The sequence below is a fragment of the Vicia villosa genome, linkage group LG1 (assembly GCF_029867415.1).
Source record: "Vicia villosa cultivar HV-30 ecotype Madison, WI linkage group LG1, Vvil1.0, whole genome shotgun sequence".
NCBI classification, from domain to species: Eukaryota; Viridiplantae; Streptophyta; class Magnoliopsida; order Fabales; family Fabaceae; genus Vicia; species Vicia villosa.
This window is the reverse complement of record NC_081180.1, coordinates 105320406-105335799: the sequence shown is the minus strand read 5'-3', so window position 1 is coordinate 105335799 and position 15394 is coordinate 105320406. Positions and strand designations below refer to the sequence as shown.

Sequence of the window (15394 nt, the reverse complement as noted above, 5' to 3'; positions counted from 1 at the left end):
TTGTTTTGTTTTGTTCTCAATTCTCATTCTTTGAGTTTCACGGTCTCCCAAGAAAGGAGCTTCAAGCTCTTTGCAAGAGGCACAAGATTCCGGCTAATATGACCAACGTTGCCATGGCAGACATTCTCGCCGTTCTTCCTCGGGTAATTAGTTCTTCATCTATTTACTCTCTTTATATCTATTCGATTCATTTCTAGGGTTTAATTTTGTTGATTTGATTTTAGGTTTGTAAGTTTTTACTAACCTTTAGGGTTTAAAGTTATTGATCCTCATGCGATGAATTGTTGAAATTCGACATTATTATAGGTTAAGGGATTGGGTGAAATTTTGGATCCGAAGGAAGGTGGTGATATTGGTATCCCGGCTGTTCAACCTCGAACAATTGGTAGAGCTACAACTCAAAGGAAGCCGGTAAAAAAATCGGAAAGCTCGAAGATCTCTACATGCAAGGGCGACGCCAGAATGCCTACAACACAAGAAGGTCTGTAAGAGTGCCGGGCAAGAGCTTGTCAAAGGTTAACTTGGTGGAGACTGAGGGCGTGGAGCAGACCAAGAGTGAGGATGTTTCTGAAGATAGTATGTTCCATGAGGTTGTTTCTTATCTCTTTGCACCTTTTCTTTTTGATTTTCCATCCTTCTTTGTCTTATAGTCTTTTATGTCATTCTGAAGATAGCTATGCATTGCTTCAAATCAAGTCCTCATTCAAAACATATACAAACTATACTTGTCATGACCAACCTCAGAAAACAGCAACATGGAAAGACGAGACAGATTGTTATTCATGGCTTGGTGTCACCTGTGATATTGTTTCTGGTCATGTGATTAGTCTCAGTCTTGGTTTAGAAAACATTCAAGGTAAAATCTATCCTAACACTACCCTTGTTTTTGGTCATGTGATTAGTCTCAATCTTAGATGTTCTTCAAAAGGTATCACCTGAAGTCTCACCTGATTGTTTCTTTATGTTGCCCCGCATTATCCAGCATAATTAACTTTGGCGGGGAATTAAAAATATATTGAACTTTAACTGAAGGGAATTGGTCTTTTTCATCTTCAATAAAGCCAACAATTTCAGGATAGAAAACAAGTTTCCTCATGCAAACTTCCAGTAATGCTCCAGAGTATGTAATCTACAATTACAGAAATATAAATTATAACTTTCTGTCCAAAATGGGAGTAAAGATAATCTACGGTGGACAAGTGAAATGACACAAAATATATGCAGTAATTACACACACTCACACTCAATCCTGATATTTAGTTATTTCCAAACTTTGATATTGGGCGAGTTAGTTAGACATTGAGATAATGATCCTGCTTAGGGGATATTTTCATTGTTTCTGTCTTAAAAAATACTCAGTTGATATGCTTTATTGTTTGTACTTAAAAAAATTCTACCTTACTTTCACATGATTTCTTATCTCCAATATGTAATGAAGGAAATAGTAAAAGCAAGATGATGTTGTTTTCATCACTTCGAAAATTCTTGAAAGCAACTAAACACAAAGAAAAAAATAAACCAACCATCGTATTAGAGCACCTCCAATGAAAATCCTTAGAGAGTCCATGAGTTCAAAAAGCATGTTATCCTTAGAAATTTGTGAACGAGTCCTTTTTGTTTTAATTGATCACTATTTATATCATATACACTGAATTTGCGGTATTTAAAATTTTGTCCAGGCTATATAATTTTTCTGGCTTCGCCACTGATTGCACCGACACTTTATATGGACGAGTGTATGATAACTTGTATAAAAATGTGTTTGATTCATTTGTAGTTCACATCAGAAAAACAATAAATTCTTCTTACACATACCTAGTTAGAATTAATTTATGTTCGCTTTACCAACATACAACTACAAAATGACGATGATGTGAGAACAACACTCTCAATATTTGGTCAGTATTATTTGGTCAGTATTTTTCTAACGTGCCTTATTAATTCATAGTTGTAAACTAAGATATGAACATTGGCCAAACATTGTTTCCACGAGAAATCGAATTCGATATTTCCTGAGTGTCGTTCTTTGCAGGAGCTCATTTACTGAAGTCCAAGTGCTTGGTTTGACCAAATTATTATTTTTAATAAAAAAATACCTTAAGTTGCTATGGATTCTTTTTTATTTTTTAATTGTTTGTTTTTTATTATCTATGAATTTGCTGCGGACTGTACCAAATTTTTTCATAGGAAATACATTACCTGCATATTTTTCAACGAATTTTAAAATAAATTTATTTTATGCATTTTGACCATGTTTTTGAAAAATCGATTTCGAACTTTATACATTTTTACCGTCTTTTTCCAAAAAAATTGTAATATATGTAAGGTTGTCACTATATATTTTTTTTAAATCCAATATTAAGCATTTTTTAATAACCTAAGAATTTTTTACTTGTGGAATTTGTTGCTGACTAGAAAAAATCTATAAAAAAACGTTAGCTGCGCATTTCGAAATTTGTGCATTTTTATGAATTTTTTAACTGTTAGACCATTACCTATTTTTAATGCATTTTTTAAAAATCTAGTAACACTGCATAGGGAATTTTTTTTTAAAAACTATTATTAAGCATTTTTTTAAAAAAAATTTTAATTGTTTTATTTTTTACCTACAAAATTTATTACGGATTGTAAAAATAATTTCTAGTATTTTCTGTACATTTTAAAATATATGCATTTTATGTGTTTTTACTAAATTTTTAAAAGACTGATATTTATTTTTATGTATTTTTAACAGATATTTTAGTATCACTACCGAATTTTCTTGTTTGAGAGTAAAATAATTTAAAAATTTAAAAGTAGAGATATTTTTAGTATTACTAAAATATGTGGGGTGTAAGGCTGAAATAGAACGGTCAAGTAGATTCCTCATATTTCAAGTTAGGCCTTTAGCCCAAACCCATACAGAAGGCCTTTTATAAAATATTATACAACAGTTTCTTTATGGACCCACTAATCTTTCTGGAAATCCGCGGCGAAATTCCAAAAACGCACTTATGTTTCGGAAGTGCATCTCCGAAGTCACCTTTTTATAAAAAAAAATTGGTTTTGGAGATGCACTTCCGAAAACACCTTTTTTTTTTTAAAAAAAAAAAAGTGATTTCGGAGATGCACTTCAGAAAACACTTTTTTTAAAGGGATGTCTTCGGAGATGCATATCTGAAATATTCTAATTTTTAGTCTTCAAATTTTTTGGATATGCATATCCGAAAAAACTCAATAATTATTAAAAAATTAAAATCAAGGTGAATCAATACAATTAATAGTATAATTAATTGTATTAATTAAAATTTATTATTAAATATATCATTATAATCAAGATATAATAATAATATTAGCCTAATAAATATTTAAATCAACACCTTATTTTTATATAATAATAATAATAATAATAATAATAAAGATATTTTTTTTTATGATGCATAAAAAATTATTTCATATACTAATTTTCAAAATCAATTTATAGTTAAAAAAAATTCATTTTATAAATAAAATTTTCAAAACAATTTTAGAGTTAAATTTTTTTTTTAGCAAAGCAAAACTAACTTCTTTCATTATTAATTAAAGATTCAATAGAAGGAGGAACATTATAGATACGACTACGTCTAGCCCAAGAATTGGCCGCCTTTGCTAACAAATGGGCAACCATATTCGCTTGACGCTTAACAAAACCAACCTCAAAGTTTGGATAATTATCTAAAAGCGACTGAATAAACTTTATAAGAGTAGAAAGCTCCGACACTCCTGTGATTTTGGACTGAATAGCTTGTACCACCCGAAGCGAATCACTTTCAAAAGTAGCTTGGGTAATGTTCATAGTTATTGCTTGTTGAATAGCCTCTTTAAGGGCTATAGCTTCCGCTTCAATGATAGAAAGCTTCCCCGGATCCCACGCCACACCTGCACTCAGAAAATCACCGGAGTTATTCCGAAAACACCAACCCCGGTTAGATGTTCCACAAATATTATTGAAATCCGCGTCCACATTACACTTATACCGACCCGAAACCGGAGGGATCCAAAGAATTTCGTGATGCTGCCCGGAATCAACTCCACCCGACTTTTGAGCTTCAAACCAATCCCGCCACTTGTGGAATTATTTTACTAACTTACATAAGTTCACTTCTATTATTTTGTTTATTCCTTCTTGCCTCATACAGATGTCTGAAACACAGAGATCCAAACACTTTTAAGTTTTTAACATGCTTCTTTCTCACTTACTAAACTTTCTCGGGAGCTTTAAATAATTATTTGTGAAATTATGTTCTTCAGGGACACATGTCAAACGGGATATCCTGGAAACTGGTTCGACCAGTTACATCAAAATCACCACAACTTATACAAGATGATGGAGTAGAAAAGCAATAAATAACACAATCAATTGGTAACTCAATTTGATGCAACCTGCACCTACGTCTGGAGGATTGGCTTCCAACCCAAGAAAGAAAATTCACTTATTAGTATTATAGTACAATTAGTCTTACAAGCAACAATAAACCCTATGTTGTTTAATGTCTCTTCCTAACACTATCCAATGACTTTCTATTTAGGACTCCTCCTAAATATGAGACATTCTCTCACTTTCTCTTTTTCTCAAACACTAACCCCTTAGTGTTTTCAATCATTAAACCCTAGTGATCAACTTTAGTCAACAATATGAATGATGTTGAATTTATATCTCAACTAGACAAACCTACAACTATGCCAAGTTAGTGAAACATAATGTTGTGTACATAAAATAAGAACGACTCTTGTAAACATAACACTCTATGGATATTTGAGCTCCTTATATATCATAATAATTATGGGCTTTTCTTCATGGATATTTGATTTGATTTCGTCCAGAAATAATGCAGAAAATATGAAATATTATTTGTTATATAAATCTCTCCAACAAGATATGATTTTTTACAATTCAAATTTAAATCCTCATTTAAATATGATTTGATCTTTGTCCACCTCTCAAACAAATCACATAATCCTATTGATAAATCAATAGCAATAAAATTTGATCCAATATTTGACTAGAAACTCTTCCAAAACACAATAACATTGACATGTTGCCCAAGGCCCAAATGTCATACCAACATGTTGAGATATTGTTTCTCGCATGTGTCCCTTATACACCTACATACAGTTTAAGCAAGCTAGATTAATCTTAATACTTTGTACACTTATCCATGTTATTGTTTTGCAAAATGTAGTCAATCCAAAAGAAACTACAATTTGGTTGGACACCTATTGAGAACAAAAGTTGTCGTTGACACAACTTTACCACACAATGTGTTTAGAATTTTCTTCTGTTTGAGCATGCTTCTGATCAAATGTAGGAGAGTCATAATCATTATTTCTGCAAAGCCATTATGTTGTGGTGTGTAAGTAGAAGTCACTTCAAGCATTATGTCATTCGGATCACAAAAAATTTAAAATTACTTGGAGGTATATTCACCTCCATCACTTGTTTAAAGATATTTTAGAGTTCAATCATATAGTTTCTCTGCTAGAACTCTAAAAAATGTTGAACATGCCAAAATCATTCCTCTTAGCTTTGATCAAGAGCAACCATATATTTTTGTTGAATTAATCCCAAATGTGATAAAATACTTATTTCCTCATGGAGAAGGAACCTCAAATGGACTACATATATTAAAATGAATTACATCAAGAAAACAAACTAATATATGTGTTTCATGTGATTTGAAATAATTCCTAGACTTCTATCCATGTCATATCAATTTTTCAATCACAGATGTTTAGAAAGTTCTATTATTTGAAAATGAATATTTAACACCAATCTTTGATTCTTGTCAAACAGCTCATGTTCATTGTTCTTCATAATTACTATGTGTATTTATGTGCTTGTAAGTACAACTATCTGCAATCGTTAGATGATCATGATAGTTTTGATGATGACAACACCGTATGTCAAACGAAATTATTGAAGTCTTCATCTGTCTAGAAGGAACAATGATCAAGATGTTATTTTATGACCAATATGTTATTTGTGTGATCAAGATGTCAAGCCAAGTTCAATTATGACAACACCTAAGGTCAAACAACCTTTGGTGAAGTCCTTAATGATATCTTGTCCAACAATTTCTGATGATGATGTCTATCAAATAAGCTATATCAAGCCTCATTAGTTAGAAGAGTCAAGTTCCTGATGAAGTGATAAATCAATGATGAATCAAGAAAGGGATCTTGAATCTCCAAAGCTGTGAAAGAGAGGAAGTGTGAAATCTCATATGGTCATGCGTTTGAGTGATCAGTTTAATGTAGGTATAAGAGTTATTCTCGAATTATAAAGGTAGCTCTCACACACACACCAAATGTTTTTAAGCATCCCTCAGTTTACTAAAACACCTTAAAATCTATGGAAAAACTATCAAGTCTTGTGTGAAATTGACTAATGAGTGTTCCTATCAATTAGGAAGTATTTTACACTGCCTAATTGATCACGGACTTAGTCCAATCGACTAGAGCAAAGAAAAATACTCTTTAATCGATTAGAAATGCTCTTAATCTATTGAACCACATAAACATTGTAAGGTTTCCTTTTGGAGATTATGGTTGTTGTCTTTTGAAAGCTCTTAATTAATTTACAGCTAGAGTTAATTGATTAAGTCATTAAAAAATTTCATGGATCTTTTACTTTTTTGAGTCATTTCTTTTTCTATAAATAAAAGGTTTCTTCCCATTACACTTCATACCAGAAAACGAATTTAGAACTATTCTTTTTCACTTTCTACATCTTCTATTTCATCTTTTTCTTTTCTTCATTGAAGTTTCCTTGGTACTTTGAGATTGAAAAATATCTGAGAGTTTTTTTACCGATATTGTAATTATTTTGTGCTTTACTCAAGAGGGTGTTGTCTCTTGTGTAATATTTTTAAAATATGTTGTTGTTTGGTTCTTAAGATTAACTAGTTAAAATCTCTGTTTGATTCTTGAGTTCGGCCTATTAAAAGTTCTGTTTGTTTTGGAGATTAGTCTATTAAAATCTCTTGTTTGATTTGAAGATTATCCTGTTAAAATATCTTGTTTTGTTTGGAGATTAACCTGTTTAAATTTTTTGTTTGGTTCGTGATATTAACCGGTTAACACACACCGTGTAGAATACCAGGAGCATATGACACTTCTTCTTATAGTTGACATCTTTCCATCTTCTTTCTCAATTGAAATTTTCTCATTCCTTATGTTGTCAATGTACTATGATCTTCTAACTTCAACTTTTTTTTTTGACCTGCTTGTATCAATTCCTTTCATGTATTCTCTGTGTCTTGTTATATGATTGTAACAACCAATGTCTAAGAACCAACCTTCTGAATTGCAGCTATCATTACTGGTTATTGTTACCATTAACTGAATAGGATCATAATCTAACCCTTCTTGTGCCAATTTTTCTTCTTCTTCAATCATTGGTTGGTTTCCCTTGTCAAACCGACAGTCAGGCACATAGTGTCTCATTTGTTTGCAGCATCTATCCCAGTTCTTATCATCAAGAATTGATATATTAGCCAGAAAATTGTTGTTTTTCACTATAGTTTCAATCACTATTTCCAAAAATCTAATTGAGCTTATTGATACCAATTTATTAGTGTTTAATGCCTTAACAATGTGATCAATAGTGTGAAAAATGCAGTACTTGTTATTTATCACAGCTATGTCAGCTAGCGACATCAAACGTTAACTAAACTAATTTTGCAAATTAACTGTTAACTAACTTCTAATAGAATTAACTAACATGAATTTTAGTTAAACAGAAGCGACAATCCACCAGAGACATTAGGGGAATAAACTTCCAAGGTCAATGGTTGTTTTGAATCAAATGACAGTTCTCTCCAATTGACTTAAAGGAACGAGTTGGGAAGAGAAGGAAAAGTTTCAGAGCAGCTTATTCAAATGGTTCTTTTTAGTTATAAACAAATCCAAGTCACTAGTTTTAATCAAGGTGAACTAAACTGTAAGAATTTAGTGCATTAGTTTCCATAATAACAAAGCGTTCTCACTTGAATTATCCATTTTGTTACACCATTGCAGCAAGAAAAAGACTAAAGGCTCTCTACATAAAAAACTCACTGATTATGATTACTTGAAAAATACAGACACTGAACTTGCAGCTGAAATAGTATACATTGATGAGTTTTCCAAGTTCCTACAGGCATTCATCCAAAGATACAGAAGGCTAGTTATATTAGTAAACGAGAACCATTTACCAGGGCATTTCTCGAATAGATTGTTCAGGAATCGATTGTCAAAGTGTAATATGTAAAACAGCATGTGGAATCTTCGTTGAGGCAGTATCGCGCTGCATCAAGGTTGAGCAGGGTTGCCCAAAGTTTGCTTTGAACTATTTTCTTTATGCAGTAACTGTGTATATTTATCTGAAAATTGTGAAACCAGTCTTTTATCCTCATTCAAACATGTTATTCAGGAGTAAACGGTGAAGGAAACCCCTTGGCGTATCGATTCTCCAGCTCAAGAAGCGCCAATGATTTCTGCCTCTGATATTTGCTTCTCTTGGCGGCTAGAGCTGCAAAAGAAGCCACATGATTCACATGTCCATGGTCCATAAATGCAACTTTTTATTTCGAAACTATAACATTTAACAAAAAAACCAACAATTTTTCATTCAAATTGTACTCACCCATTATATCATAGGGTAGATTAAAGTCATAATCGTTGCTTTTCCGTATGCAGTAGATATACACCAGCAGCAGTACCATGCATAAAACAAAAATACATGACAAGACTATCGCAATTTTAGCCCCAGTCGAAAATCGGCCTTGCTTCCAACATGGTGGTAGAGATGGTACACCGCACAAATCTTTGTTGCCAGAGAGACTGAATGAAAACAAATCAAATTGAACAAAGAGAAAGAGATTACTTCTCATTATCCAATATGTCAATTGAACATAACATGCAGAATCAGATAGAGTAAACCAGCATAGTACTATTGAAGTGACTTACTCAATAGCTCCACCGCGCACACCAACAGAAAAAAGTTGCGCTGGCACTTGTCCTTCCAATAGGTTATCATTCAATATCCTGGAAGATACGATGTATTATAACCTTTACGTGACCACTACGCGACTGCGACTGTTATTAAAAACTTAGCTATGTGTGTGTAAATAAAAGATAAATGCACAAGTCAATACAGTGACTGCTTACACAAGCAGTAAATTTGAAGATGCCAAACTGTCAGGTATAGAGCCCGTTAACTGATTGTTGGATAAATCCCTATAGAAAACATTTCGGAGAAAAATTAAAATGAGTATCAAATAAGTAACATCATTAAATTTTTCCTAATGTATTACCAACAGAACAAGTGTCCCTGCACAGATCTCAGCATTGTGCGGGGAATTAGTCCCTATATTGGATAACATCGAAAAACAAGATTGTAAATAACGGTATCTAGTAGATAATATCTGTTCTTACACTTTAACCAGTGAATTTTGACCTAGTCCTGATGGTATTTCGCCTCCCAAGGAATTAGAACTCAAGTTCCTGTAAAATCAAAGAGAAGTCACCAATTTATAACTGAAACCAATATCAACATAACCAAAAATTAATCTAGGAAATCACATGCTGCACACAATAGAAGTCAGATGGCATACTCGGGATGAAAAAATGGGATGCAAGATGTAAGGAAAATTTGGCAACTGATCATACTTACAGGCTAACTAAGTCCGATAAATGACTAATCTGGTCACTTATGCTCCCTTTTAAGCCTTGACTTCCAAGATTTCTGAAACGATAACAAGAACAAATATAAAATCAAAGCTCTGCTGGGAGAGGAAAGTAAATAAGGAAGATGAACTATTGTCTGTCTGTAACTCAAACCTTCCTTATAAAACAATCATATGGTAAAAAACATCATGCATATTAATACAAATTCTGTATTCAGCACATACTTGGAACATGAAATATGAACTGTTAATAAATTTAATTTAAGGGTTGAAAGTTGAGAGCCGAGATTACGAACAAAATAGAAGATAAGTGGAAAGAATGAATTACATTTCTGTAATGAGGAGAGCAGTTTTATCATCACTGATACGGCAGGTAACACCTTCCCAAGCATCCCAAGTTGTAGGAGCACAAGGATCACCATTCCAACCCATTCTCCCCGGAATTCGAAGGAATTCTTTCAATGACTTCATAGCACTTACTACAAATCAATCACCCTTAAGCTATTAAGCACACACAAACACTAAATATTACACTAACACTAACGCATAGACACAAACACGAGCCCACATGTCTCGAACATCAGACACGCCTTCAATCTAAAGTGTTAGTTCTACCTAGTCCATAATAAGTCTTGTAGTAATTTCCAAATTCCAACTAATAAGATAGAAACTACAAATAATTTTGGGGAAAGGAGAAACCTTGAAGAGGGTGAGTCGAAGGTTCATTAGGAACCAATGCATAATTCTCAATGCCACTAATAAGAGGAGCACCAGAAACAGCAACAAGTTTAATCCCCAAAACATTACTGCTTAAGTTTTTAACAACATGATGCCAAGTAAAAGCAGCAAAACCACCCACTTCTTTGTATATATCAACTCTGGTTGCATTCTTTCCATTGATGAACACATCAAACACTCTTTCTCCAGCTCTTTTAACACTCGCATCAATCTCAGCAAAGTGCAGCCACACCATATAGTCCATCTTCGCGTCCACACTCAATTCATACTCCAACAAATCCACCTCATTCGTCACAGCCGTTTGGTAAAGCTTCATCGGAAAATAGTTAGGCTCCTTATCCACACCGCGTATTATGCTCCCCGTTGTTACATATCTAACAGTTTCATCCGGTCTGAATAAGAATTGTTCGTCAGGTTGCCATGATCGGCCGAATTTATCAGTGTCATTGGTGAAGCCAGCACCCCAAGGATCATCTGAGCCGCATGAGATTCTACCATAGTTAACAAGAATGAGATTTTCTCCTGTGGAGTTAGAATCATATGAAGCAGAATCAACAGGAAAAAGCTCGATGGAAGAGACAATCGGAGCATCGGTAGCAAAGCCATAGAAGCAAAGATCGGAGGCTAATAAAGAAGTGTTGAGAAAGGCGAATATATCAGAGTAAGCACCGTCGCGAGCTGTGGACTCCGGCCAGGGTGATCGCCAGTTGAAAATGATGGTGCCGGAAAGGGCAACATCGAAGGAGGGAGGACGTGACTTGTCGTCGAAGTTATCATAAACGGTGAAAGTGCGGAGAAGGTAACGTGCAGAGGGGAGAGAAGAGAAAGAGTAACAGTTTTTCTTGCCGTTGGAAGAAGAAGGGAAGAACCGGAGAGTTTTTTCCGACGGGAGTTTGAATCGGAGAGGCTCGGAGACGTCGGAGGCGGATCCGCCGGAGAAGAAACGGTCGGAGAGCCATATTGTGTTGAAGGAGTCAGTTAAGTTAGTTGAAGTGCCGCAGTTAATGTGGTAGGAGGACAAACCTGCAATATAAATAAGTTAAAGGGTTAATGTGAAATAAATGAAAATATAGTGAATTAGTAGAGTAGAGTGGTTAGTTTTGTTACCGTAGGGAGGGGATGGAGTTGAGGTGGAGATGGTGGTAGTGATGAAGATGGAGAAGAAGATGAAGAAATTTGGTAGAATTAGAATCATTGTTTGGAGAATGAATGAGGTTTGAAGGAGGGGAATGTTTGGTTTGATTTGTAAGAAGTGGCGAGATTAGCGGGAGAATTGGGTTGAATTTGTGTCTCAAAAAATGATTTTTGGAGTCAAGTCAAACAAACACTTTCTTTTTATACAAAGGAAGAAACTAGTCTTTTTGCACTTTTAGCTTAACTAGTTAGAAACAGCAACTTTTGCCAATTTAATTAGTAAATGGAATATACAGAGTTTCTGTTTTAAATGAGCAGGCTCTGTTTTAAACATGACAGAAAGAAACTGGAGTATATAAATTCAAAGGGTAAGTAAGCTTTCTCGATCTATCTTTTCTTAATTTTAGTAATTAATAAGTAATTAATCTTTTAGATTAATCTATAAGAATTATTATTTTTTAAATCGTTCATTTATAAATATCAACAACTTATTTACATTAGTATATAAATTTAAATAAATATCATTGACAAATATTTAACTTTAGACTAATAGTTTATTGTCATTAACTCAACTAACACATATCAATTATGAATAATAGTATTTGTCAATTTGAATGGTTGGAGTAGACTCTTCATGTGGTGGCGCAGGGCTCTGATGTGATTGCACGAGGGGGGATATGTAAGGTTAACACTCCAACACATGGGACAAATCCAGATATTAGATATTGGTGTGGCTAACGATAAATTTAAGAGGCGGTGACAATGTTTTAAAAATAAGACAACACCAGCCAGACGAACCTAGAATTAGAAGAGTGGTCAATTTGATTTGATTTGATTGTTGGATTGAATAAGCTATTAAATTATTGAGAGTCGGTCATAAGGGCAGTGCATTGTCAGTGTAAAATATTTTACACGGTCAATGCATCACAACCCTTAAAAAATATTTTATGTGATTTAAAAAAAAGTCAAACTTCTATGATAATTAACGGGTATGATTTTACTAACAGTGTAAAACTGCTTTACACCGTCGCTATATATATATATATATATATATATATGAAAAAATGAACAAATTTGGTGTGGCTAAAGCCACACTTAGCCTCAATGTAGGCCGGTCTATGTCCAACACCCAAGTTATTAGTGAATAAAAGGTGTAGAGTGGGATATGATCAAAATCGTACTCATGGTTGCATGTGTGGTGGTTTATATACTATTGGTGATAATTGGACTTATGTAGTATCTAGTTTGTGGTCGGCCCAGAACAATTGCTCCTAAACTTTTTGTGTCATGATGTACCGGAAGCCTTACAAGGAATTAGATTGGGTATCCTTAGTCTGTATCTTTTGTTGGAAAGTGAAAGAAATTTAGAGACAATTGCATTAAATGCTAGTACCATCATTGAGATGTTTCACAAGTTTTTTTAAACGCTACCCTAGGTTTGTAGGTTAGGGCGTGACGTTTCCCCCTATAGTGCTCGAGTGTACTCAAGTGTCGCTATATTTTTGAGGCAAAATTTGATCATTATTTTATCATCTTTCCATTTTCTTTCATTATGTATCGTTGGTTTACTTATCTTGCTCCGCTATATAATGATTATCTTGGCCTTTCAAAAAAAAAGTTCTTCTCACAACTTCACAACTGAGACTTATGCTTCTTCACAAATATTTTTCTTCCTTTCCTAAGCTTGTGTGACTTCTGATTTTTGTACCTTCTCTTTCTATTTGAATCCATTGTTCGTGATTCATCCTTATTTTCGAGTTTTTCTTGCTTATATTCGTTTCTTTTCTTCAATTCTTGTCTTTATTATGACCAATACATAAAATATCCCCATGAAGATGGTAAACAAACTTGATGATGAAGATTCTTTGTCCTCTACAATATTTGAAAACCCAGACGTTCCAAGTGTCAAGCCTTTAGTAGTTAACTGACCCGATCCTAACCTAGTTGTACTCAACGAAAATTTTGGGCCTCGTGAGGATTTTATAGAGAGTGTTGATGGAACCCTCAATGCTTCTACTAAGGGAAGTACTGACTAATCTTCTAAAGAATATGAAGAGGATAATTTAAGGGAAGTACCAACAAATCTTCTACTGAGGGAAGTACTGACAGATTTTCTAAAGAATATGGCTTTGAGAACGGGGTGTTGAGGCGCTTAAAGATTGCCTATTTTCAGCTTCACCCAGTATCCTGAGCATTGATAAAGTTTATTAATACTAGTGTGAATACCAGGAAAAAGAGTTGTCCCTGGGTTTCATCTTTTAATCTTTTTACTATGTCAAGCACCTCGAAGGATACCATGTGTGGATAAGGTTTGATTTCACTACGTCAAAAATCCAAAATGTTTGACATTTATATGGAAAAATGGAAGAATTTTAAAAATCACTTCCTTCTAGTAACTCCTTAAGCTCCAAAGGCCCAATCAGTATTTTGTATAGTCCTAGAGGGAGAGTCTACCCCCAAATATCCCTTTTGTCTCGAAGCCAGTCAAATGTAAAGAAGGGAGTTAAAAATGTTTGGTCTAAAACTATTTTAATAAGGAATCGGACAAATATGTCATACCTTATAAACATCTAACACTAGAAGAAGTGCCAATGAAAAAGGACTTGATAACCTTCTAAGAACACTTGGGTTTTGAAGAAGGTAAAGGTCCTTCGAATGTGGGGCCATCTTTGAAGGAGATGCAAATTATTAACACCTGGGCGATAATGGACGTGCCTGATGCATGAGGAGAGGAAAGATCTTTTTGGCGAGGAAATTTTTTTTCATATTCTTTAGACGTTTGCTAACTATCTTTGTTCTTTTTTTGTCGATACCATGGCGTTCGTCAAATGTCTTTTCTAAAGGAACAAGGCCAAGGCGATGGTTGTTGTGCTCCAAGATCCTTTTCCCACTACAGTTTCTACTCAGGAAAAGGTGACAAAGGACCATCTCTCTACAAGCATCAAGACCTTTCCCATTTCTCAGAACTATTTGGCTCACCTTGAGCACGATGAAAGGTAGAGTAAAAGGTCCAATGGCGGGTCTGCTTCAACAGTCGAAGATAATAATAACGAGGTAGATAAGAATCTTGCGAAGGAAGAAAACACAATCAAGAGATCTAAATCATATGATTGGAGCGATGTAAAGATCATCCTTACCATCTCTAATATTACTCTTCCCAATTTTCCAACCATTATCCTTCTCAGGTGCCTCATACTTCTCAGGAGGCACGGGGATGTGTCTCCGAGCAGGATATTGCTTATATTCAAAGCCTTTCCGACACCGATAAACTAGAGTTGATAGCGCATATCTTCTTCCACATCTTTCAAGGTGGTTCATTGATGAATTTAGTAGTTGTCCTTCTCAGGTTCCTCATACTTCTAAAGAGTAAAGATAAGGATCAATGGAAGGATAAGTATAAATCTCCTACGAACGAGTGGACCCGAAATCAAGAAAATAAGTCCGAGCTTCAAAAGGAGGTGGAGAGGCTACACAAGAAGTTGAAGAGTTTGTATGGTATCCAAATGGAAGTGGCTGAGGAGACTCTAAAGAAGGAGAAGGAAACCCATAAGGAGCATATGGCAACATTGAAGAAATAATTTGACGATGTTGTTGACGGAGGTATCAATGGAGTATTTGACGCTTTCAATAATGCTTATGACTAAATGGTGGTAATGCGCCAGAGTATCTATATTCTTTAGCAGAAGATACACTCGCATAAGATGGCTATCAAGGGGCAGATTGTCAATGACCACCATAGGAGAATGAGGATGAAGAAGGATGATTTTGTAATCTTTTTTTAATATTATTGAGCCTCTTTGTAATTTACTTCAAACAAGATTTCATTTCTCGGTAAT

At 34.3% G+C, this 15394-nt stretch overlaps 1 protein-coding gene across 1 annotated transcript; it reads right to left on the bottom strand.

Moving 5' to 3' along the window:
• Positions 1-7979: 7979 nt before the first annotated feature.
• LOC131613807 (receptor-like protein 4) lies at positions 7980-11707 on the bottom strand. The gene is made up of 9 exons (XM_058885451.1): positions 11532-11707; positions 10386-11447; positions 10015-10165; positions 9674-9745; positions 9436-9504; positions 9169-9237; positions 8968-9045; positions 8645-8841; positions 7980-8530 (listed from the first exon to the last, which is right to left on the bottom strand). The coding sequence occupies exons 1-9, from the start codon at positions 11617-11619 to the stop codon at positions 8424-8426; spliced, it is 1893 nt and encodes a 630-aa protein (XP_058741434.1). The 5' UTR covers positions 11620-11707; the 3' UTR covers positions 7980-8423.
• Between the last annotated feature and the right edge of the window lie 3687 nt (positions 11708-15394).